Source organism: Acinonyx jubatus, chromosome A1, assembly GCF_027475565.1.
Source record: "Acinonyx jubatus isolate Ajub_Pintada_27869175 chromosome A1, VMU_Ajub_asm_v1.0, whole genome shotgun sequence".
Classification (NCBI taxonomy): domain Eukaryota; kingdom Metazoa; phylum Chordata; class Mammalia; order Carnivora; family Felidae; genus Acinonyx; species Acinonyx jubatus.
In genome coordinates, this window is record NC_069380.1 from 94,074,937 (window position 1) to 94,100,313 (window position 25,377).

Below are 25,377 nucleotides of genomic sequence, written 5' to 3' on the forward strand. Positions count from 1 at the left end.
GCCACTGACACTCGTCAGAGGGCGGCTCCACCCTGACCAGTACTTGGGTGGTTCCTGCCTTCTGCCTTGAGTTCTTTTTCCTCACATCACGGGCTCTCACGGCATTTAAATCTCCATGCCACAGGATCCGTGAAGTGATCTCCCCCACCTCGTTGATGTTTTTATAACCTTCCGTGGTTCAATCTTCTCTTTATAGTTTGAGGGGATCTTGTTTACATCTGGAGGTTTGCAGTGTTTGACAACAGATACGAAACTGGGAGAATCTAAGACGGCAGTGATACCGAGGGGGGACCCACCGAAAGGCCGTTAGCACTAAATCAGGGTGCCTTAAATCACGGTGTTTGGAGGTGTTGCCCAGGAGGGCAGGGAGGTGCTTCCTGAACAGCTGTTAGTGTTGTCCCGTCGTTTATGCTTTTTGCCCTGAACCCCCCAGAAACTGTTCAGAGATATGTCAGGCCTTGTCTCCTGTAACCACTTTGAGATAGCACCTGTCTCCTCTCTCTGTATATCTCCTGCACCCTATTTGTTTAGCTGAGACATCTGTAACTGTACTCCTCTCCCTTTAGCACATTTTTATGAAAGTCTTTTTTTTTTAATTTTTAATGTTTATTTATTATTTTTGAGAGAGAGAGAAAGAGAGCACGAGCAGGGGAGGGATAGAGAGAGAAGAAGACAAAGAATTTGAAGCAGGCTCCAGGCTCCGAGCTGCCAGCACAGAGCCCGACGTGAGGCTCGAACTCACAGACCATGAGATCATGACCTGAGCTGAAGTCGGACACTCAACCAACTGAGCCACCCAGGCACCCCTGAAAATCTTTTTTTTTTTTTAATATATTTTATCCCAAGAAGAGCATCCTGCTGAACTGTGACAGACTTTGTGGTCTGTGGGTCTGGCAAGTACTCAAAGGTAATGCTTAGTACACAGTGATGCAGCAGAAATGCCTTTATCCCAGGCAGTGCACGCTGTAATCCTGGCAATGGGGAGACAATATACAAGGGAGGATTTAGGTTTTTAAATGAACCTACTTCCGAAAAAAAAGAAAAAAAAAAGTAGCCTTAGCTATAGCCAAAGGCAAGGAGCAGGGAAGTATTAATATTTCGGTTTGTGAGTCTGGAAGGGTCCAGAGACAAAACAATGCCACGGTGAAATCCTCTTTCCATGAAGTTAGAACTAATCCTTGTGGTAGTCTCCAAATCTCAGACTTAACAGCAGCCCCTGGGAAATTAAATCACCATAGGGTACAGATAATTACTTCTGCAGAAGTTCAAGAGGTTTGGAGAACAGGAGGGCAAAAGGTATGGAGTGAACTTTTAGATTTGTGGTGGGTGGCCTTCAGAATTCTTTCCCAAGTAATCTTGTTTGGGGGCTGTAATCTCTCTGAAACATCCAGCTTACTTCCGTTGAAAAAACTGTATGAATTAGGGCATGGTGGAGACCAAAAATTTGTCACCCTCCTGCTTCAAGTTGATGCTTCTGTGCTGAGACTTGGGGCTTTTTGGGGGTGTGGGAAGATTGGTCATCGGTTTTGCTTTGAACCTTTAGTGTTGATCTGTTCATAAACAGCGCTTAAGGGAAAGAATGTTCTCCCTGCAGCCAAACACATCATGTCTCATATCATCCACTGTGCCCTGGGTCTGAAAAAAACACTGCTCTGACCGATGTCAGGGGTGCTCGCTACCATTCACAGTGCTAGGCAGGGAGACAGATGGGACTGTGCGGGAAGAACATCCGTGTGTGCTTTCTTGGGAGGCCCAGGCTCCAGAACATGCCTCAGCAGGGGTGACTGGAACAAGCAAGAGGCGGACGTATCGCCACAGGTGAGGCATCCCAGGGAATGGAACATGTGTGGGAAGAATGAGCTAGACCACTCCCGGTCTGTGTATCACAGTGCCGAGAAAACCTGTAATTTGTCATAAAAGATAGCTTTCCAGCTAGGGAATTGGTTGGGAATTGTGAAAAGCATTAATCTTAATGAGTCCTAAACAGTGACATACGGGGACAGAATATTAAGTGGGAGAATTAAAGTCACAACGTCAGCTGCACGCTGTCACCGGCCTGAGCTAGAGTTTGGACGGACTGCCTTTGTTACAGACTGAATGGATCCAGCTCCTTATTAAAAAGTTTGCTATTTTAGGGGAGTGTGTTTTACATCAGTTTAGATTTTGTAAAATACTGCATTAAGCGATCACCCACCTTGATACAGAATTCTCTTACTTTCTGTGCCTGAGGCGCATGCCTCCCCTGCGTCACCCTAATCCTGGCCTTGCTGGTGCCCCTTTCCAAATGTAAGATGGACGATGAGCCTGAGGGTCACACAGACCCTCCCTCTGATGTCCGTGCTGAGACTGAGGGTGTTTTAAAACTGTCGAGACAAAGGGTGGTGGGCCCTCTGGTTTTGATATCCTCCTGTTTCTCTTTTGAGAGAGAGAAATGAAAGCAGGGGAGGGGTAGAGAGAGAGGGAGAGGGAGAGAATCCCAAGCAGGCTCCACACTGCCAGGGCAAGAGCCCAACACAGGGCTCAAACCCCCGAACTGAGCCAAAGCGGGATGCCCAACCGACTGAGCCACCCAGGCACCCCTATCATTTCTCATTCTTTATGCCCCTCAGGGTTCACTTTATGCCTGGTGAAACCCAATGTGTATTTCTCCCCATGTCTCTCCCTAAATCAAGGCTCACCCATGCATTTTCTTATCAGCTCTGTTCACATCCCATCGTCAGGCATTGCCAACCGCAGAGCCGGGGCCCCTCCTGATGCTCCAAACTGAAGCCTCGGGCGCCTTCTCGCTACCTGCCTCTGCCAGCCCGCCGCTTCGCTGCTTCTGTTCCCTGTCTGAACCCGTGGCAGCTCCATCCATTCGCTCACCCAAGAGACAGCCTGGCAGTCCTTCTTTACTCCTCTCTCTCCTTGTCCTGTGCTTCTCATCGGTTCTTACATCCTCCTGGCTTTGGTCACTTAAGTATTTCCTGAATCTCTTCTCTTCCCTTCATCCCTGGGGCCACCTCCCTCTCCAGCCTCTTGTTTGTTATTGTCACCTCACAGCCCGGCACTTCAAAATCAAATGACGTTTCTCAAGCTCAACACACTGTTTCTCACTCAGTGCCTTTGTTCATGCTGTTCCCTCTACCTGGAATGCCCTCCTCCCTTCATTTGGCTAACTTCTACTTGCTCTTTAAAACAAAAATTAGGCATTCCATTCACTCTTTACCCCACCAGAATTAACAGAGCACCTGTTTGGAGGTACTGGTCAGATTCCAGACTGTCACAGACGTGGTCCCTGCCCTCACAGAACTCTAGGCTGTCTTCTGGGCTAGAGGTGCTCGTGTTCCACATGTGAGAACAGCAGGGGGAGCATTTGAAGAGAAGGGTCATCTACCTCCTTCTAGAAGCTTTGTCTGATTCCTCACCTTAGGCTAAGGTTAGTACCTTTCTCTTGTGCCTCCATAGTGCCCTGTGTTATGTCACAGCAACAAGCCCATGGAATTGAGAATTCTCATCTCCCCGTCTGGCTTCCTTAAGGACGGAGGCCTCCTGTTTGTCCTTATAACCCCAGTCAAGTGCCTGGCCATGTGAGCAACTCCGTACATGTTTGCTGAAAGGAAGACTATGGCAGCAAGAAGGGGCAAGGAGAGCTAACAGATGCCGAGCCAGGACCTCGGATCACTGGCACGTCTTCAGCTGGCGGCTCCTGCTTCTTCAGCACTGCCCCTGTCGGCTGCTCAGAACCGACTAGATGTACGAATGCTTCAAGAGTTCATTTTTTTTCCCCTTGCGTAAAGGCCAGAGTAGGTAAGGCCACAGTCAAGTAAGCAGAGTGCTTAGTGGAACTAAATTTCCGTGTTCTTCGAAATCTTATCTAAAAGAAAGTCTACAGTTTCCATGGCGTGCTTTTGAGATGCCTTTTAAAGTAGGAATCATTCCCAACAGAAGTGTGTTTTTGTGCTCAGAGAGGAGATGGTGGGGCGGGAGGGAGGCAGGGAAGGGGAGAGAGGGGAAGCCCACACGGTGCCTATGGGAAAGTCTGCTGGTGTTCTGAACAATGGGGAGTAGGATCTTACAGAAACGAACTTTGCTGGGCAGGCCCCTGCAAGGTGTGTCGTTGAATCCTGCATAAACAGGAAGCTTAGAAGCCTGCTCAGGATCACTCACGGGGAGGGACACACGAAGTCCCAACGAGCGAGAGGCACCCGATGGTGTTGAATTACCCGTCTTAGGTCGCTGCAGGTACAATCACAGTAAATTATGAAATACCTCCGGCCCCGTGTGGTTCCAACAGACAGAACCGCAGTTACCTTATAGTTTCTGCAGGAAGGGTTGAAGGCATTAGTTCCACAGACAAACAGAGTATCATCGCTTTTCTTTAGAAGAACTTTAATGAAGTTGTGACACTCGTCCTGAAAAATAATTCAGACTCGTTTGTGTCCAGTCAGTTCAGTACAGAAAACCCGTTCTTTCCTGTGTACTGTGATCTGCCGACCGTAAGGTTAGAGCAAAGGTGGCCGTGGGTGGGGCTCCTCTGTTACACACCCGAGCTCCTCCTGATTGTCTACCAAAAGGTGATGCTGACCGCAGTTGCTTTTTGAACAGTGAAAACGCGGCAGGCGTAGAGAGGAGCGAGCGTGTGTTGACGCCACAAAAGGACGACAAGCCTGGAAGTGCCAGCCTTCCATTATATTAATTTTAACACCAGATGTCCCGGGGTCCCTTGATGTTGCAGGGCTCCCGGCTGAAGTGTGTTTTTACGTTGGTCTAGGACTAAAACACAGCCCCCCGCATGTCTGCGGCAGCTTTTTTCTGCACGCTTCTCCAGCCTCCCTGGGGGCTCTGGGTGTGCGCGGTGGGCTAGTGGAGAGTGCACTCAGAAGAGTGGGGGCAGCCAGCTTTGTGGCCATAATCCCTGGCGCCCCGACGTAGTTCATGATGCAGCCCTAGCAGCTGTCGTAATATTTCATCACGTTAAAAGCAAACTATTTCTGCAAATTAAAGCCTTCAATAAGTTGATGGAAAAAGCAATTACCGAGGGAAAAGGGACTCTCACGATCCATTCCGCATCACGGTCTACGGCTGGAGATAACCGTCAGAAACTTAACCCAAAGTGGCAGCTGCAGGAGAAATGAAAATTGCCTACCTTATGTTTCCCCTTCATTCTGCATGTGTCTACATCAGCCTGTCTAGATTTCCATGTCAGTTTCTGCAGGGACCAAGAAAGAAATCAATTAGAGTCCAGGGGTGGTTGGTTGCATTTGATTTCAGAAGTAAGCGTTCCCTTGGGGAGACGGAGGCTGAACATACATTTATTGAAAGCTTTCCGCACCCTTTCTCCATGATTAATTCACCATAACAACAAAAGATCAGAGATGAGAACTGTTCATTTAATTTTGAACTCCTATCTATTCATTAAGCTACGGAATGATCTTCTTCTCTTTTGAGATAAAGATGAAGGAGAAAGGAAAGAGGAACAAACAGCAGTATGGAAATTTCACGTAGAATATCCCAATCAACTCGCTAAATTACGCTCGTTTTGATAAAATACATGTCCTGGCCCTTTCCTTTCAGTTGACAAATCAGTTTTCATAAAACACGCTTTTTCCTTAAAATATGGAAGTCATTTACTTACACATAAAGGGGACATTCACGTTAGGTGGACAAAGATTGAATTCAGGTTACACTCCACGTAAATTCATGGACCGAAGGAATCGTCTACTTCTATGGCAGATTTTAATAACTAAAATACCTCCATGTGGAGTTATATAGGGGAAGCTTAGGTTGTATTTTATGTCTGTCTGAAATGGATAATGATCAAATTCCTGAGCCACAACAGTCAAATCCTAATACTGTAAGACATGGAAATGTAACATGGAAACATTTGTGGGGCAAAAATTTTACATAGGAAAACTGATATTTTCCTGGGCAAACATGGCAGTAAAGGAATTTAGAAATGACCTAAAATTCCCAAGTCATATATGCACACATATTTAATGAATAAACTGTGAAGTATGTAACTGTTTCTGAACATGTATTAGCCTCAAATTAGGATTCCACAAAATGTTCCAAATTATTGGCCATGTCATCTCAATCAATGCAGTTAAAATACGTATTCCCTTCAAGAACTATCCTAAAGCCCTTCATGCTAGAAAGATGGTTTTAAAACTACTTACTTTGCTACAATAAATTTCTTCTGTGTGTGAGGTGTCCATATCAACAGTATAAATATGGTCCCTGTAAACAATGAAAAATTAATAGTGTCAAACACAAGAGTCGAGATAGTTAATGTTCTCCTGAATGAGTATATATCTCATTCAAGGCAGATAAATCCATATCCCTGTTATTAAAAAACGAGACATTCACATGCAAGAAAAAGGGAACCGCTCAGCCTCTGAGAGGTGCCGATGGACCCACTCTGCTATTTCTGACAAATCATGGGATCTTTCTGGAGGGGGCACCTTTTAAAAAAACCTTGCTGTAATGTCCCTCATGCCAGAACTACAATATCTGTATGTGTGTAGTTCAGGAGAGAGGACTCTGAAAGTTAAATTGACCCCAAAGCCGGAACACAGATGGGCTCATGTGCCTTTGCAGCGTCTTCAAATCCACAAACCGATCACTTACATACCACACTTGTTCATCACTGGTGGGGAGGGGCGGGGGGGCGAGGAGACTAACAAAAAGCAAATCTCTGGCTGTTTCCCCCTTTACAAAACGTGTTTTCAGCCTTAGCTTTGACAATTTGATTGACACGTTGGGAGATGGTAAAGGTGAAATTATTTCCAGAAAGCACTATTTTCTTCACACAACGATGGTCAATTAAGGTCTAAAATGTACTTGAGCTAAAGTTTACATTTCTTGCTTCTGTTCACCTTCCTGTTTTGCTGAGAATTTGGTTGTCTTTACGATTTGCTGCCCATCTCCCCCCTGGAAGGGAAGAAACAGAATCAGCAGCTCAGGTGTGGGTCTATATTTAAACATCCCCTTCTGTGTGAGCGGAGTACAAGGGCGTTTTTGTCTGGAATTCAGAAGAAAGAAAAGAAAAGAACTATGCTCAACTGGAAAGATGGGGGGCTTGTGAGGGAAAGCAAAACAGCTCGTTTTCCCTTGAAATAACATTGACTTTTTCTAAAATGCAGGAAGTCCTGGGGCTGGAAAATTACCCACAGCTTTAAACCAGGACCTCAAGGCTCCCACATGGAGACTTTCAAGCCCCCTCATTACTTAAGAGAAAGTGGAGGGAGGGGGGAAGAAAAAAGGGAAGAAAAAAAGAAAGGAACGATCTGCTGTCAGGATTCACTTTAATTTTTTTCCCCCACGGTTCCTTGGAAATCTGTCTGCTACTACTTTTAGGAAAAGTACAACAGAGAGAAATAGAAATCAAAAACTGGCTCTCTCATGTGAAAATAAAAGTTGGGGGCAAGGCTGTTGGCTTATAAAATTTCCTTGCAACTGTGAGCGTGTGAGCCTCTGTGTGTGTGTGTGTGTGTGTGTGTGTGTGTGTGTGTGCGCGCGCGTGTGCGTGCGTGTGTGTGGTCGGGGAGAATGGTGAGCCTGTTTTTTGTTTTTTTTTGTTTTTTTTTTTTTTGTAAATTGCTGAATTGGGAAGTTCTTGGAACCTCAGTAGGGTGCCAGAATCACCCTGCCCTTTAATTTCAAGGCAGTTTTATTGCATTCTTTTATTACTTGTTTGACTTTATTGGTGGTGCTGTGGGTCAGGCTCATTATTGGGATGGAATTGCTTATTACTTCAGTATCAGGTTTGCAGGGACTCTAGTTTTTTCCTTACCCTGCCTCCCCTCAAAACTTTTAAGTAGGAGCTGAATATATGAATTGTAAATTAACAACTGATTAATATGCATTGGCAATTCCTCAGAAAGCTCTCGGATTGCCCCCTTCTGGCATGGCCTGTTTATGTTAATTAGCAGTTTCAGAGATTAAACAAACAAACAAAAAAAGGATCTTCAAAATGGATAGTAATAAAGCCGAATTGAAAGGGGTTCCTGCCATCAAGGCTCACTCAATCTCTGGGTTCTGGATAGGCCTTGGCTTCTGATTGCTGACTCAGATTGTCTGGAAGAGCAGGGAAGCCTTTTAGAAATAGAATTCCCTGAATGAAACCTTTTGGACAGTGGCAATCTTTTTCAATATCCAAGAGATCCCACTGCCCAGCGAACAGAAACAGCGCTTTTATGCTAAATCTAAGACCAGAATGGAGGGCTATTCCCAGCTACCCGTGTGTTCATCTCAGGGTTCACAAGCCACTCTGACTGAACTAAGTTATTTGAACACAAACTGACTTAATCCAAGGACTTCCCTCTTCCTCCCCCACAGTGAGCAAAACTGAACTGAAAGTTGCCCTGGTTTGAGCCTGGGGGAAGGACATGACTTTAAATCGGGTCCCTTGCTGCCTAGGAACCTCGATCCCTCTGGGCAGTGCTGGGAAGTTGAAGGGTGAGGAGAGACCTTAAACATGGTGGCCAGGGAACTCCTTGAGGAGTTTTCCTAAGGGTGTGGATCGAAGGGAAGGGGCTGTGTGTGTAGAGTGGAAGTCAAAATGTCAGTGTGAGGGCGTTTTACAAATTTGACCTTTCACAAAAGGCAAGTCTGTTTCATAGTCTTTTTTTTTAATTTAATTTATTTTAAAGTTTATTTATTTATTTTGAGAGGGAACGCCGAGTGGGAGAGGGGCTGGGAGGGAGAGAGAGAATCCCAAGCAGACTCCACACTGTCAGTGAGCCCGAGGTGGGGCTCAAACCCACACACCCTGAGATCGTGACCTAAGCCGAAGTCGGACATTTAACTGACTGAGCCACCCAGCTGTCCCAAGTCTGGTTTATAGTCTTAGAAAAGCATGAATGTGTTTCTCTCCTTATTTTCCCTTACGTTTCTGGTCTCTCCTTTCTGGGGGGTGGGGGTTAGGATAACACTGTCTTGGTTTTAACAAGCTGGAATAACGGTCACTTTTTTTTTTTCAATATATGAAATTTATTGTCAAATTGGTTTCCATACAACACCCAGTGCTCATCCCAAAAGGTGCCCTCCTCAATACCCATCACCCACCCTCCCCTCCCTCCCACCCCCCATCAACCCTGAGTTTGTTCTCAGTTTTTAACAGTCTCTTATGCTTTGGCTCTCTCCCACTCTAACCTCTTTTTTTTTTTTTTTCCTTCCCCTCCCCCATGGGTTTCTGTTCAGTTTCTCAAGATCCACATAAGTGTGAAAACATATGTATCTGTCTTTCTCTGTATGGCTTATTTCACTTAGCATCACACTCTCCAGTTCCATCCACGTTGCTACAAAAGGCCATATTTCATTCTTTCTCATTGCCACATAGTATTCCATTGTGTATATAAACCACAATTTCTTTATCCATTCATCAGTTGATGGACATTTAGGCTCTTTCCACAATTTGGCTATTGCTGAGAGTGCTGCTATAAACATTGGGGTACAAGTGCCCCTATGCATCAGTACTCCTGTATCCCTTGGGATATCCTAGCAGTGCTACTGCTGGGTCATAGGGTAGGTCTATTTTTAATTTTCTGAGGAACCTCCACACTGCTTTCCAGAGTGGCTGCACCAATTTGCATTCCCACCAACAGTGCAAAAGGGTTCCCGTTTCTCCACATCCTCTCCAGCATCTATAGTCTCCTGATTTGTTCATTTTGGCCACTCTGACTGGCGTGAGGTGATATCTGAGTGTGGTTTTGATTCGTGTTTCCCTGATGAGGAGCGATGTTGAGCATCTTTTCATGTGCCTGTTGGCCATCCGGATGTCTTCTTTAGAGAAGTGTCTATTCATGTTTTCTGCCCATTTCTTCACTGGGTTTTTTGTTTTTCGGGTGTGGAGTTTGGTGAGCTCTTTATAGATTTTGGATACTAGCCCTTTGATATGTCATTTGTAAATATCTTTTCCCATTCTAACGGTCACTTTTTAAGTTTGCATAGCACTTGGCTCATAACTCAGGGGCCACCCCGGACCTGCAGTCCACACCCACATTAAATCATCAGGTGTAGGGATAGTCCACTAGAGACTCAGTTACAAAGTGAGTCATTCATAGAAGATTCTTGACTCAAGAATCTCACAGATCCAAAGCATAATCATTTGTTTTGACCTGCCCATAGATAATTGGGTACAAATGTAATCTTCCAGTCCTGCTACATTTAGGAAACTAAAAATGGTATTTAGGAAGGACCTGATACTCTTTTTTTTTTAAACATTTAACATGTTTATTTTACTTTTATTTTAGGGAGAAAGAGCATGATTGGGGGAGAGGGGCAGAGGGAGAGACAGAAAGAATCTAAAGTGCCCCCCCACCCAACATGGGGCTCGATCCCATAACCCTGGGATTATATCATGACCTGGGCCAAAATCAGGAGTCGGATGCTCAACAGACTGAGCCACCCAGGTGCCCCAGAAGGACCTGACACTCTACCAGAGAGGCACCTGCTGAGGCCCTTATGAGAATGCTTTCCAGTGAATACCCACACTGGCTGTGTTCTTGGGCAACAGCAGTTAGAAGGTTACTGCCAGATAAATAGGATCAACTTTCCTACTCAGTAGGTGCCTAGTACAGGAAGTAAATCTCCAGAGTGTAGAGCAAGGCCACCCCATTTCAAATTCTGCCTTTGCCATCGTGGCCCAGGCATTTCACCTTTCTGTACCTTGCTTTCTTCCTGTAAGACATGAGGATAATAATAGCTCCTTCACCTAAGGTGTTTTTTTTTTTTCCTTCCAGGATTGAATGAATTAACATTTATAAAGAATTTACATAGCATGATTTATATAGAACGTACAAGTAGTATATACCATATAAGTATTTGTGAAGTAAAATTGTTAAAAAGTGTTTTGGCATTGCTCCCTGGGATGTTTTGTGGGATACTCGAAGGATATTTTAATGTGGCCAGTGGTTTTTGGTTTATGTTGCCTAGCTTGTCATTTTAGAACACCTAAGTGCTTTGGAAGAATCAAGCACTGTTGTTATTTACCTGTTCCTTATCTATGTTCACGGCCATACAAGTATCACAAACACACTGTCTATGTTTTCTTCCCACTGTGAAGTGATTAATCAGTCTAGACCCAAGTTAAGATCACAGTGGAACCCCACAAGATAGCGTTCTTTGTTGCTCTTCATTTAGAATTATTTTGAATGAGCTACATACCTCCAAAACTGAGGATCATACATCGTTAGAATCCAAAGGAACTTCTCTTTTTTTTTTTAAATTTTTTTCTTAATGTTTGTTTATTTTTGAGAGAAAGAGAGAGAGATACAGAGCACAAGTGGGAAAGGGGCAGAGAGAGAGGGAGGCTGTAGGCTCTGAGCTGTTAGCACGGAGCCCGACGCAGGGCTTGAACCCACGAACCTTGAGATCGTGACCTGAGCTGAAGTCGGACGCTTAACCGACAGGGCTTAACCTGCGCCACTCAGGCGCCCCAATCCCAAGGGATTTCTTAGGATAATCTAATCCAGCGTCTCATTTGACAGAGGACACTTAGGGCCAGAACAGTTGTGGTCCAGGTAAGTTAAGAACAGAATGAGGAAAAAAGCCTAAATCCACGTGAGCACTGTTGAGGCTGTATTCTTACCCTGCCATTCAGCCTTAAGACATGGTCTATTTAGATCACAATACCCAATGGATGAGTATTTTCTTACTAGATCCAAATCAAAAACTTTCTACTGCCATTCTGTGTCAGTAATGAGATACACCATATATTCACTACAAAAATACTAACAGGCTTAATACACACCCACACCCATATCTTTATAATAAATGTTTACAAATTCAAGTTAATTTAACAAGTATCATACTGGTCGCTGGAGTAGATGTTTGTGTATATGTTCAAGAGAGTGGATTCTTTGAGTCTAAGCTCCAAAATATGCAATTATTTCGCTCTAAGTCCACCTACAGTTAAACAGACACAGAAAATCTTGCAAGGATGATGGCTTGACAAAGTAAAGTAGCCTTCAAATTAAATAACACATTATTTGGGAATGTCATGATCTTTTAAGACGAGGCATCGCAGGCACATTCGATCTTAGGACCTTCGTCAGATGCTAAGGACAGACATGAGGAAAAGGCAACTCACCTAGCAGCAATGTAGAGGGTTCTATTCATGATCATAATCATCTGGATGTCCAGCCTGTGCCTCTGTGTGGTGTTCCGTCCTGGCTTGTGGCCCACAAACACCGGATACTGTTTTGTATCTGTGAAAAGAAGAGATGGGGCAAGAGAGGGAAAGGAAATCAAGCCAAGAATTGACAGGGCAGGGAGAGGAGGGGGGCCCAGCCACAAAACAAAACCATATTTGAGTCAGTCCATGCCACCACTTTCCATTTCCAATGAGTCTGTTATTTTAGGAAAGCCTGTGATAGACGGTGCTCTGTAAGGGACGATCAAGTTACAGTTTCATTTCCAGATGATAATAAGCCTGGACTTCTGTTTCTGAGTGTCACAATTTCTGACTTGTCCCTCTTTCTGGGGGTTAAACTTGCAAGTGAACCCTTTACATGAAGGTGCTCTTTTCTTCCCGTTTTCTTTTCATCTTCTTTAGAGTGCTAAGCCCGAGGGGCAGCCTGCCAAAGATCTTGTCTCCGGACAAAACTATTTCAAAGCAGCTTTCCCATCAATCACCACAAAGGCAATGTGGTCTGGAGGCGAGAGCCCTCATCCAGGAGCCAGAAGAAAAATACAGTCTCCACAGGCGTCCAGTTGGAATAATCTACTATTGAAGGCAGCCCTGCTAGGTTGGTTGGCATTCTAGGAACTGTGGGAAGTTCACTCTTGAGTTAAGCAATTGGCTTAATCTCACAGAAGCGGGGGGCTTCGACAGGACAGGGTCAAACGGAGTGTAGCCAGTCGGGTGATCTGGAATTTTCCCTGACTTGGAGAGTCAATGAATATATTTCTGCTTTCCTACAGTTCTCTTTAGCTGAGAGTGGGCAGTTTGCAATAATATCTGACCTTTAGAAATACCTACATCTCAAAAATCTCTCTACCTTTAAACCTATAATCTCCAGAGCACTAGCAGTCCTCCAGAGAAACTCAGGAGGAAAGAAAGATGAGTCACGTTTAGAAATGTTTTTTGGGGGGTGGGTGGGTGGGGTGTAAATAATAATTTGAAAACCATTCAGATTTATGCTCAGATCCCTACGCTGTAAAAAAACATGTTTTGAGAGAGAGAGTGTGTGTGCACATGTGTGTGAGAAGGGGAGAGGCAGAGAGAGTGGGAGGGAGAGGGAGAGAGGGAGAGGGGGGAGGGAGGGAGGGAGGGAGGGAGGGAGAGAGAGAGAGAGAGAGAGAGAGAGAGAGAGAGAGAATCTTGGCCAAGCAGGCTCTATGCTTCTATGCTGTCAGTGTGGAGCCCGATGCAGGGCTTAATCCCATGAACCATGAGATCCTGGCCTGAGCAGAAATCAAGAGTCAGATGCTCAACTAAATGAGCCACCCAGACACCACAAACAGCCCCCCCCAACCCCGACACACGCATACACATTAAACCCCTGTAGTATCTGAGCAGTACTCACAGTGGGTATCAGAGAGTAAAATATACCTTGGTATATCAAGCTTGGTATGGGAGTATCTTGTACTTCCCCCTCTACTGCTCTGAAATTTCATTTACCCATTCATCAAGGAGCTCGCTAAAACAAATTCACATCTCCCTTCTGTCAAGAATGTGAGTGTCCACGGACATTGGATTTTCAGCTGCACATTTGTGCTGGGGGACTTCTTCACAGGGGCACCAAAGATAGAATACCTATCTTAATTATGATTAGAGATTAAGAAATGTGTATTAAGGTTAGGGCCCTTGAGTCAGGTGGACCGCCACTTTAAGAACAATGATTTTGAATGACACAGTTTGGTCCTTAATCTCGCCCTGACTTTTGTTTGCTCTTTATTTTCTCTGTCAGGTCTTGCCACTTCACCTTCGTGTAAAATTATTTCTCTTTTCAACCTAGACTGTCCAGCAGAAAGCCAGGCATTGATGGATCTCCTTAGTATCCCATGTAAATGCTAAACACCTTCCTTCTGGTTTGTTGAGTGTTTGTTTTGGGATGATTACTGGGAAAATAGATATTTGGGTAAAAGACTCTCTTTCACCTTTACTGTGATAAAACACTGTCTTTTGGAGAGAAGGGAAAGAAGTAGTTAATTGCCTGTTGCATCCCACACTCAGGTAGGACTTCCCTCCAGTAGTCAACTGAATTCTTAATTGTATGGTTTTCTCCCCTTGACACCGAGGCAGAGACTAAAAGGAAAGTTATACATAGTTCAAATAGGTCCTCTGTGAATTCAGAATCCCTCTTAAGGCTAGCAATGATAGCTGTTCTCAGTGTAAAAGAAAAGTTAATTTGTGTCCCTAAGTCCTCCAGAACCGTCTTATTTCCTGTTCTTATCTTGTAAAATGCCCACACACTAACTACCTACGAAAACATCACCACTGGCAATACACGGAAGGTAGTGACATTCTCCCATGGCAGGTTTTCGGGCATGATCATGAATGGCCTCCTTGCAGTGACTTGAGACTTCATCAGAGGTACTGAGAAGCATTTCACATCCACACACACATGTTCACACGTGTCTCCACACCAGTATTTAAGAGTTACAGAACAGCCATCTCACCAATTTGACGAGACGCCTCTGTCACCTGCAAGTTAAAGTGACTAACAGTCTCCTGTTGTATTAGATTTTAGAAAATGTTGATGTTTTGCTGGCTGATGCAGCCTACAGTGCCCACCAAGGGAGAGAAGGACAGTGAAATTGTGGATACTTACAGTTGCCATGCGAAATACTGATTGGTTCAGAATCTTCTGGGAAACCAGCCCCAGCAAAGTGTAGCAGTGTGAAATATAGCAGCAAGGCTTCTGACCTCATAGTAGTTCAGCGGGGAGACTTTATTTCTCTACTTCACCCTGCCAAAGAGCAAAGAAAGAATTTTTTTTTCAAGTCAGCTTTATTCACCTCCATGAAATGAAATGGCCTTGAAGATAAATTTCAGAGACCAGGGGCCTCGCCTTCATATCTTTTCCATTGTGAGTTCACGGATTATTGTGTTTTACATAAGAAACCTGTAACCACTACCCACTATGCACCCTCCTTCCCCATGCATCCGAGCCCTTTTGCAAAGCCCCTTCCAAACACGTGGCCCAGAGCCCGAGTTCCTTTGTCCTGAGCCATTTTAAGGCCATTATAGGTGGCCGTTTCACAATTACTGCATTCCAAAAAATGGACAACTGAGAACACATTTTTTTTTTTTTAACGTAAATACTTTTCTTCTGAGCAGGTATACAGCAGCAGGCCATCCCCCAGACATGTTTTGTTTGGCCAGCTCAGCATTTTTCAAAAATTTAAAGTAGTTGTCAGTATTGGAAAAACTAGGAGGTTTCTTTCTTTCTTTTTTCTTTTTTAAATTTTATTTATTTATTTTGAGGGCGAGAGCTCGAGAGCATGCACGCCGGCATGAGCAGGGGAGGGGTAGCGAGAGAGGGAGAGAGAGAATCTCAACCAGGTTTCACACCCAGCAGCACAGAGTGGGACGTGAGGCTCATACTCATGAACCATGAGATCATGACCTGAGCCAAAACCAAGAGTTGGGTGCTTGACTAACTGAGCCACCCAGGCACCCCCCAAAATTAGGAGGTTTCTAGTAAAAATCAGAATATCTGACATACTGACTTAAATCACAGTTCCTTCAGGCATCACACCCCAACACACACACACACACATGCACACACACACACACACCCCAACACACCAACACACACACACATACCCTATAATGGGGCCCTGTTTGCAAACTTCTGTTATCTGCTTGACCCCTTAGTTGAGATGTTCACCCTTGGTTTATACAATTTCACAATAATTCTAGAGTGACCTTAGACATAAAATCACACAATCTATGTCTAAAAAGAAAGAAACGAATCCTTTAGACTCTGAAGGATACTGTAGGGAGAATCTGAAACCACATCCTGTAATGGTATTGTTGATTAAAAAAAAAGCATCTCTCTGTATATTTTAGTCTCAAATACTGCCTTGCAATGAAACAGTAGTGAATAAAAATGCCAGATATACTGTTCTGCCCAGGTGTATTTTCTTAAAGATGCTCTTTATGTGTAGAAAATTCTCCTAAATCTTAGAAATAAAAGCACTCCCATGTAGGGCTGCTGGATACAGTGAAAGAAGACTCATAATAAGTAAATATCACATAATTCTCAGGCATATTTCAAGTGAGTGTTGATCTACTGGGAAAATAATGTAAAATGGGGATATCTTTTCATCTTTCCAAAGTGGTAAAGCCTTTGAAGTAGCCTGCCAAAGGTGATCTTTTTGAACAAAGCTATTTTACAGTAGTCCATCAATCATTTAAGATTTGTGTGCAGAAAAGTCAAACTTAGTAACTTAGATGTCTTTGAAAGTTAATTTGGCAAACAAACTGCTAACTTAACGCTTTTTAGAACACCACTTAATATTAGATACCTATATCTCTCTTCTTCGTGCCAAAAAAAGCATTAACAAGTCCCAGAGTGTTGCATCGCAACTTACTATTTCACAGACACAGCTGGGTCTTAATCATTTCTTCAGTTGAAAAGTACACATTAATTAATTTGCTTTATCTTGAAGAAGAGGGAGAGAGCTTGCGAGCAAAGCCCGAGCAATTCTGTATCTCCCATCTCTGATGTGTGGATTAAAATTAAACCTGAAATGAGGACTTGCTCACAAGGGCAATCCATTACCAAGAGACATAAACATGTATTTATAGACAGGTTAAAAGCAATCATCTGTTCATTCATTCACTTGCCAGTTCTTCCTATTCTGGAGAAACCGAACCCAAAGGGAAGAAGCTCTGAGGTCCCCTTATTTGTTTCTCATGGCATCTGTTCAGTTTAACACTAAAGAGGAGAAATCAATAACAAGAGTAAGTAAGACATAAACCAGATACCAGTCAGCTGTTGCAGTTTTAGATGAGAAAGTACACGGGGAAAAGGAAGTGGCAACATGTACCCAGGGCTCAAGAGCAGTATTATCGTAGAATACAGAAGCATATTACCTCAGAGAGTTTGCTGCACATAATGGAAGAATAATGGGAGCCTCAGAACGCTGATTCTCATTGCTTTAGAAATCTTTGGGAATATATGTATACGTTTGCAGACTAATTTGTCTTGACATGACAGATGCGTCCCTAGCCTTCCACAATTGGCATTCGTCTTTGTACAAATGTCCTACAAGCTAACGAGACCGAGTCCTGCTATTTTAATGTACCTCCCAATTTTCATGTTTCCCATCCTAACAGGGCGTGGGGTAGACGCAATATGCACAGCCCCAAGAGCCGGCAGGCAGTAGTGCTTGCAGAAGAAACCCATTATGCACTTCCATGACTTCTCTGAATCCTTCACACATAGCCAGGACCATGGCTGAGATGGGTTATTTACATGTCTCCAGGTTTACAGTAGGGCTGTGCGCCAGGAAAAATCGCCATTTTATGTGTCTTTCTCTCATCATATCATCAGGTTGTTAACATGTACATCATACGGGAGAAAGTGTTCGGGCAGTACTGCGGGCAGTCCGCACGAACACTCCACAGTTGTCTTCAGCTGCGGTTTTGATGTATTATCCCCTTCCTACCCAACTTTGGGCTCTAACCCTTGCAGATATGTAGGCAATATATTTTCTTGTTGAAACGATTACTTTGTGGGGCCATCCCAAGTCAGTCACGTTGTCATTTCCTGTTCTGTGGAACGTGAGCTGTGTCTCCCTACTAAGACCACGGCAGTACAGAAACAAAAACCAAACAGGAGCTCGGCGCTGAGCTTAAAACTCTTAACCTCGCTGGGATACTGCAATTAAAGAGGTTGTTTAAGTAGGTTTTGAAACTTTGAAAAGCGCTACCCACAGAGAGCATATTTATAGGTGTCTGCAGACATTTGCCGATTTCCCTCTCTTGGACTCTGCTTACAGAGTCCAAATATGATTTAGGTTTCAGCAAATATCCAGACAATTAGATAATGGGAAGGCTTTCAATGTGACGATTCCAAGCAGAAACATCTACTTTGAAAGTAAGCTTATTCTGTCTGAATTTTCCATCTAATTGTCTCAACTTTCCACCATTCTTAGCCTGAAGAGAAATGGCCTTTGTAAAATATACCATTACTAGGAAGTTATAATCCTAGTCTTCTCCAACCCACAGTATTTGTGGAAAACCTTAAGAGCACTCTTAATTTTAATAGGCATCTGCTCGGTGAATTTATTAGATCTGTTTAGATACATCTAAAATTGATGAGCTGACTTTACTCTGAGTCACATGGGCAGGAATTGTGTTGACTTACTACATGGTGTCAGCTCAGATACCAATTCTCTTTTACTGTAATTTTTCCCCTACGGTTTTTAAGACCAAATTGAGTAATGGATCCATGATGTGCGACCCGTGTGGCTGAACAGTCTGTGCAGAATGCTTGATTGGCCAGGAAAGCAGCCTTCAGTATTCCAGATCGAGGGCCAAACAAAAGGGGCTCAAAGGAAACCTGTCTGAAAATCTCGTGACTGCATTTGTGTTGATACTTGGTTTTTCAAATGATCAAATATTTTCAGGAATTGGTGCTTCCATCTACCTCCCTCCCCTGTACCCTTGTCATACAGCAGGTCACCGTGGCAGCAAAGCATGAAACAGGATGTCACTAGAATTGGGAATGTTTATGAAGTCAGAGAACGAGAATTGCCACATCTTACTTCTGATTCATCAGGTTGATTTCATAAGCACCGAGAGGATTGGGGAGCCATGACAGGCCTATGCAGCCAGAGTACCACTTATGCTTAACCCCTGATACTAGTTCCAATCCTCTGCCCAACTATTCCCCCAGTTCCTGCCCTGGAAAATTCTACTTGGGCTCACACACTGCTGGTATCTAGGACTTGGCCAAAACTTGGCTCACAGAGCAGGAAAAAAAAAAACAAAACAAAACCAACTAAGTTGCCAACATTTAGAAAAGAAAAATAGCAGATTTAACGTACAACTCTGGATTTCTGGCTTCTTAAAGATAAATCTGAGATCTGGCTTAGCTGGCCAACATTCCACATGGCCAATGCTCTGGAGCCAAGCAGCGGCTGCCCAAAGTACAGCGGCTAGCCCTCTCCCATTGGAAACATTCCCACCACGTTCTGTTGTCTTAGGAAGGCTCTTCACCCGCTAACCTCGCTTCACCTGTCTGACCCTTGAAGCCTCGGCTCTGAGGGCAGCCTCCATGCCCAGGAAAGGCACATCACCTCTGCTGCACGAATTATTCTGCTTGTTTTTACCGTATCCGCAAGCAGTGGTATGTCAGTCTTATTAGCCAATGAACCCAGTGGGACCCAGCGTCGGTACACGCAAATGAATGGGTGGATGTATGCTGCTCGTTTTAGAGACTCAAGGGGGCTGCTCCACACGCTGCCAACCCATGCACCTGCAGCACGGTGTGCCTGCCCCTGCACCTGGACGTGGCTGTACGGATACAGCTTGTATCACAGTCTTCTAGAATGTTGGCATCCAGTGAATGTTTTAATAATACGCAGTAATGGTGAGAAAGATAATTTACCTGGAGACTTCCAAATGCAACATGTTCTTGATAAGAGCTCTTAAGTGTGTCCTAGAAATAACGAGGAAATGGTGGTAGTGGCAGGGTTCCCCCCCCCCGCCCCCGCCATGAGGCAAATCATTTACTCCCATGTTTCAGGTATTCTTTTCAAGAGCACATTTTCTACTGACATCATAGGAAGTTTTAAAGGTAATCAATAATTCTCGCTGTCGTTAATAGAAGGAAGGGCACACTAACAGGGTGACCCTGGGCAAGTCACGTAGCCTTGCTGGCTCTGTTTCCTCACCTGTGAAAGGAAGGGATATCGAATGTAATGGCCTCTGGGACTCCGCCAGGCTCTGAGAGTGCAGGTGACTCTGCCCCAATGAAGAAGGGAGTGGGTATGCGGCAGTGATTAGGGCCGACAGTATGGAGTGACCTTGAGCCAGGATGCTCCTGTTGTGAAAAGTTCCTTGAGCTGGAGCAGAGGAATCCCAGCATGTGATGCTGCCCACTTTCAACATCAGGACAAGCAAGGTTCAAGTCCCATAAGTAGTTCTAACCTGGCCACAGGGACCATACTTATTACCATTTAATCCCATTCAGATAGTTGGGTTTTACACTAAGGGTAACACTTCTATTTTTATTGCTCTAGCTTAAAAAAATATTTTTAAAATTGAAGTGTAAACTGACATATTAGTTTTAGTTTAGGTCTACAACATAGTTATTTGATATATATATGATATATATAATATATATCAAATAGCTATGATATATGTAATATATATCATATATATCAAATATATATTATAATATATATGATATATCACATATATATATTGTTATATGATATATATGATATATGATTGATATATATATATATATATATATATAATTTTAAGTAGGCTTCACACTCAGCGTGGAGCCCAGTGCGGGGTTTGAACTCACGATGGTGAGATCAAGATCTGAGATGAGATCAAGAGTCAGATGCTTAACTGACTGAGCCACCCAGTGCCCCTGATTTGATATTTTTATACATTGCAACATGATCCCCATGTTCAGAGTAGTTACCATCTGCACCATACAACATTATTGCAATATTATTGAGTATATTCCCTGTGCCCTACGTTACATCCCATGACGTGCTTGCTTTATAACTGGAAGTTTGAACCTCTTAATCCCCTTTGTCTGTTTCACCCGCCCCCTTACCCGTCTCTCCTTTGGTACCCACCATTTGTTTCCTGTATCTATGAGTCTGCCTCTATTTTGCTTGTTCATTTGTTTGTGTTTTTTAGATTCCACATATGAGTGAAACATGGTGTTTGTCTTTCTCAGTCTGACTTCCTTCCCTTAGCAGAATACCCTCTACATCCATCTGTGTTGCAAATGGCAAGATTTCGTAATTTTTTGTGGCTGAGTAATATTCCATTGCACGTGTGTAAACACATACACCCCACTTCCTTATCTTTTCATCTCCTGATAGACACTTGGGTTGCTTCCGTGTCTTGACTATCGTGCTCCAGCTTCCTGATGTCATCACCTTTGTCTTTATAATGTGATTGTCTTTAAAAATCTGAATTGAAATATGTGAAAACAGGCTATTGCTCATAATGTAGGAGGGTAGAAAGAGCAGAGGGTCAAAACATGGGCTTTTGAATCCCACTTACCAGCTGGGACCTTTGACAAGATAAGATGCCGAAGATCACCGGGCCTCAGTCTCCTCATCTTTGGAGTGGGTAAAAACAGTGTCTTAAGTTGGGTTGTGAGATAATGCACATAAAAAGCGGTAGCCCTCCATAAATAAATGTTTATTCTTCTGTTGAGAGACTAAAAGATTACCTTTTAATAGCTTTTCTTGGAACTCCTTGAATTCTCAGGTGGGCCCCAGATTAGCAACTGGGGTGTTCTCCTTCTTTGGTGGGAGAGGAATCCCTCTCACCTTTCCCCTTCCCTTTTCCTCCTGCTCTCACTCCCCTCTTCCTCCTTCCTGGTCCCTGAGCTTCCTATCTCTGGAGGTGGGCATCCGGGAGAGGTGGAGAGCCTGCCTCAGAATGGCGTTAATTCACTCTGTGTGATTTGTTAAACGTGCATCCCAGCACTCACTCAAGTGCAAAGGAAAATAACAACGTGGACAATAGGAAAGGGATGGGGTGGGAGTGGAGATCTATCGAGCACTGTCTGCATGCAAGGTAACCATGCATGTTATTTTAGTTAAACATCGCAGCAACCCAGGGAGACAGACCGTATGGTCTCATGCACACAAGGAAACTGAGGCTCCGGAAGGTTAGGCGACACGGCCAGGTGGCACACCGTCACTATTTACGACACCAGCAGTAAGAACGGGAAGTGCAGACGCAAACCCAGGTCTGCATGACGCCAACGTTGATGTCCTTCCAGTACATCAACGAGAAAGGAGAACAGAAGGAAGGCTGGAAAGAGAGAGCTGCCAACATAAATAGAAACTGCACTTAAGGTAATAGTTGAATATAGGTCGATGCATCTCTGCTCACGTGGACAGAGTGGCTGAACGTCCCTAATGGCTTCAGTAATAAAACTATAAAAGGAGCACACGAGTTGCTTCTAGACATGTCGGCATGCAAGGGCTCATTCCACTTTACAGCGCTGTGATTGCAGGCTTAACGTGACAGAAAGACGCAAATGCTTCTAAGCCACAGTTTTAGGAGAAATTGATTGTCTCGTGACAACATTGTGTTAAGTGGAACCACTTGCCAGCTTATAGCCTCCTCAGCAGTGATGTTGTAAAGCCGATACATCATAGAGAACAGTGTCTGTTATGAAGGGTAAGAACAAGGCCGCCTGCTTCAGGAGCCGATAAGATAAATAGATCTGGACACCCCTCAAGTCAGGGGAAGGAGCCTCTGCCCAGAGAGAGGTGGGAGAGCAGGTGCTGGTGCAGAAAATCCAGCTTGCTGAATGCTGGAGACTCGTCTCCCAGACACCCAACTGCTGATTATTCTCGCGCCATCTCAAGAATTACAAGTGTTTAAACAGCAGGTGTCCCTCACTGGCCTGGACAGCCCTGTTTCAAGGGCTCCGGCATTAAGAGGCTGCTGCTGTCCACAGGATGCATGGCCGGGGCCACCAAAGAACACTTCCCAGATGGAATTAGGAGCAACGTGGCCCCGGTGATCCTGGTTGAAACCGTTCAACTCAGTCTTTAGGGACCACGTCTGGCCACCTGTTGGATGATATTTGCATTAAGACATAAGGTTCATGCAAATGAGAAAGACAGCCCTGGCTTCTTCATCTTTTTTTTTTTTTTTAGTTCATTTATTTAGTTTGAGAGAGAGAGAGAGCATGAGCAGGGGAGGGCAGAGAGAGAAAGGGAGAGAGAGAATGCCAAGCAGGCTCTTTACTGTCAGCCCAGAGCCCGACGTGGGGCTAGAACCCACGTGCCGCAAGATCATGACTTGAGCCGAAATCAAGAGTCGGACACTTAACCGACAGCCACCCAGGCACCCCTAGCCCTGGCTTCTTAATAAAGACCCCACTCTCTCTCTTTCTCCTCTTCTCAGCCATCAGCAGAGACATAAAAGCACCCACTTCAAGGGAAATGTCACAGACCTAACTTCAGCACATCTTGGAGAGTGATGTTGGCATTCAGTGGAGCATAATAATAAACACTGACTGTGTATAACAGATGTTCCATCTTAGGTCTAAAGCCACCGTCACAAAGGAGCAGAAAAACAGCTGTGAATTCGGAAGTCTCCTTAGGAAAAAAAAATTTATTGGAAAAAATAAAGTTTGGTTGTAAACCGATTGAATCTTTTAAGGGGAGAAGGGATGTCTTAGCTTTCAGGAGGTTCTGTGTTATGACCATTTTCTTTGTCTTTACCAACAAGGTCCCCTCCTCCCCGACACCCGCCCTCCCCAGCCGCCCCCCTGCCGAGCCAAGGCATTCAGTGCACTTTGCTCAGATGTTTCCAATACACTCTTCTGCCTCACCAGGGCTCCGTGGGCATAGTCATGACCTTAGCAGGCCCGAGAATACCGTAGCCAAGTGTCTTGACCTCAGAAAGCTGCAACAGTCCCAGCCATGCTCATCTATGTCACACACCAGCTTCTGGCCAACTCCCATCTTTGCAGCCTTTACAGTATTGCTGAACTCCAGTATCTGCCCGGAGGCAGAAACAAATCCCCCCTTTGTTTTACCATTAAGGAAACTGAGGCCCTGAGAAGTGAGGTCACTCACCAAGTGTGGCACAGCTCAGAAGTGGCAAAGCTGAACAGCAGTCGAGGACTCCTGACTCCTTCCTTGAGCTCTGACCCTACATTACAGTGCTTTCAGAAAGGAAGCCAAGACTCATTCATTTCTCCTGGGCTTCCTGCCTGATGTTCATTACTTCCATTGCCCGATTCCCTGCTTGCTCTCAGGAGCCAGGCTCTGTGCTAGATGCTGATGAGACGGAGATGGAGAAAAAGGTCTCCTCACCCCCTAGGAACGTCCTCTTTAGTAGATGGACCCGACAGCTCCTCCCCATTGCCCTGAGGCACCCAGGCATAACCAAGTATCAATAAGGTTTCAGAAAGACAGACAAGTCCCGTGGGAGAAGAATACTGTCCAGAGGGGGAAGGTGTTGCAGAGAGAGGTATGGGGCTGGGGTGGTCACCCAGAGCCTCTGGTTGGAGAAAGACTTGGCATGTGGCACGGTGGTTCACTGTGGACCAGAGGTGCCAGAGGAGGTGCCAGAGGGAACTGAGAGATCTCAAGGAGGACCCGGTCTGGAGAAGGGTGTGTTGAAATGAGCAACTCTGTGCTGATTGGATTTTCAGACACCAAAACTGGACCATTTCACTCTTTGCTTAAGGAATTCCAAATATTTGTCTAAAGTAATGGATGGATATTTTGCACTTCACCCAAAGTTCGGTTTAAAGAATTTTAGCTGAGAATGAAGATTGGACCAGATTCCTTTTCCCTTCTAAGAATAGGACCCAGGAAGCGGGAGGGTGGCGGTGGTGGGGGTGGGGGGGGTGGGGGGGGTGGAGGGAGCTCTCAGTAGAAGCTCAGAATATTGGTATTAGTTCGTTCAAGGTGCGGATTATGTGAGTTCTTTTCGTATTACTCTCCCTAGTTTTCTGTACATCGGTAATTTCATTAAAAATGAAACAGAAGGCAAAAATAACGGGTCTAAATTGGAGGCACTTTCCTGTCACCCTTAGAAAGATATCTGCAGAGTGACGTTGCAGACAGTGAACTAGAGACATTAGTGTCTGAAGTTTTCCACGAACCTTTGTCAAAATCCTGAGCTGATTTAAGCTAAAATAGAGCAATTTCTGGCCTTTGACAGGACGCGTCTCCCCAATAATTTCTCCTCTGTTTGCTGTCAGTGTAGTTAATGGAAAGCAGGCTCTCCCAGCCACAACCCTCACCTTGCTGCTCTTCCCTGGGCCTGGGATTTGCCCCAGGCATAGCTGGCTGCTGGGAAAGCGTTCTTTCCCCTTCTGGAGTGGAAGCTGGCTTCAAACATGGCTCAGAGAGAAATGGAATCCACCTGCAAGCCTCCTCCTTTGAGCTCTGAACAACAGCCCGAAATAACAACATCACCAGTCACAGATGATTGACACTTTGAGCCCTACAAATTTTTGTTGCCTTTTTTTTTTTTTTTTTTTTGGTAGAAGTCTCCAGATCAGGCAGCGGAAACCATTTTCTTGAACTAACCTTGTTGCATCAGGTTCTCTGGTGTTTGCTGCTAGCATGCTAGCTTTCATTCTTCCTATTCCTTGTCTCTTTCAGTGAGGTCCGATGCTCTTCCAGTAACGTGAAAGCCAAAACTAGACTTTGTAGTTGACTACAAGCCTCTCATTGTATATAGAGAAACATAAT

At 44.5% G+C, this 25,377-nt stretch overlaps 1 protein-coding gene across 4 annotated transcripts in view; it reads right to left on the reverse strand.

Moving 5' to 3' along the window:
* Nucleotides 1-25,377, reverse strand: part of SEMA6A (semaphorin 6A) — a 134,677-nt gene that overhangs the window by 48,733 nt on the left and 60,567 nt on the right. For all 4 annotated transcript variants that reach the window (XM_027076855.2, XM_027076857.2, XM_027076856.2 and 1 more), the window contains exons 2-6: nt 14,760-14,897; nt 12,074-12,191; nt 6,159-6,219; nt 5,129-5,191; nt 4,293-4,394 (exon numbers count right to left, since the gene is read on the reverse strand). In XM_027076855.2, the coding sequence (XP_026932656.1) occupies nt 4,293-4,394; nt 5,129-5,191; nt 6,159-6,219; nt 12,074-12,191; nt 14,760-14,859 (444 nt within the window). In that variant the 5' untranslated portion in view covers nt 14,860-14,897. The remainder of the gene's footprint in view (nt 1-4,292; nt 4,395-5,128; nt 5,192-6,158; nt 6,220-12,073; nt 12,192-14,759; nt 14,898-25,377) is intronic.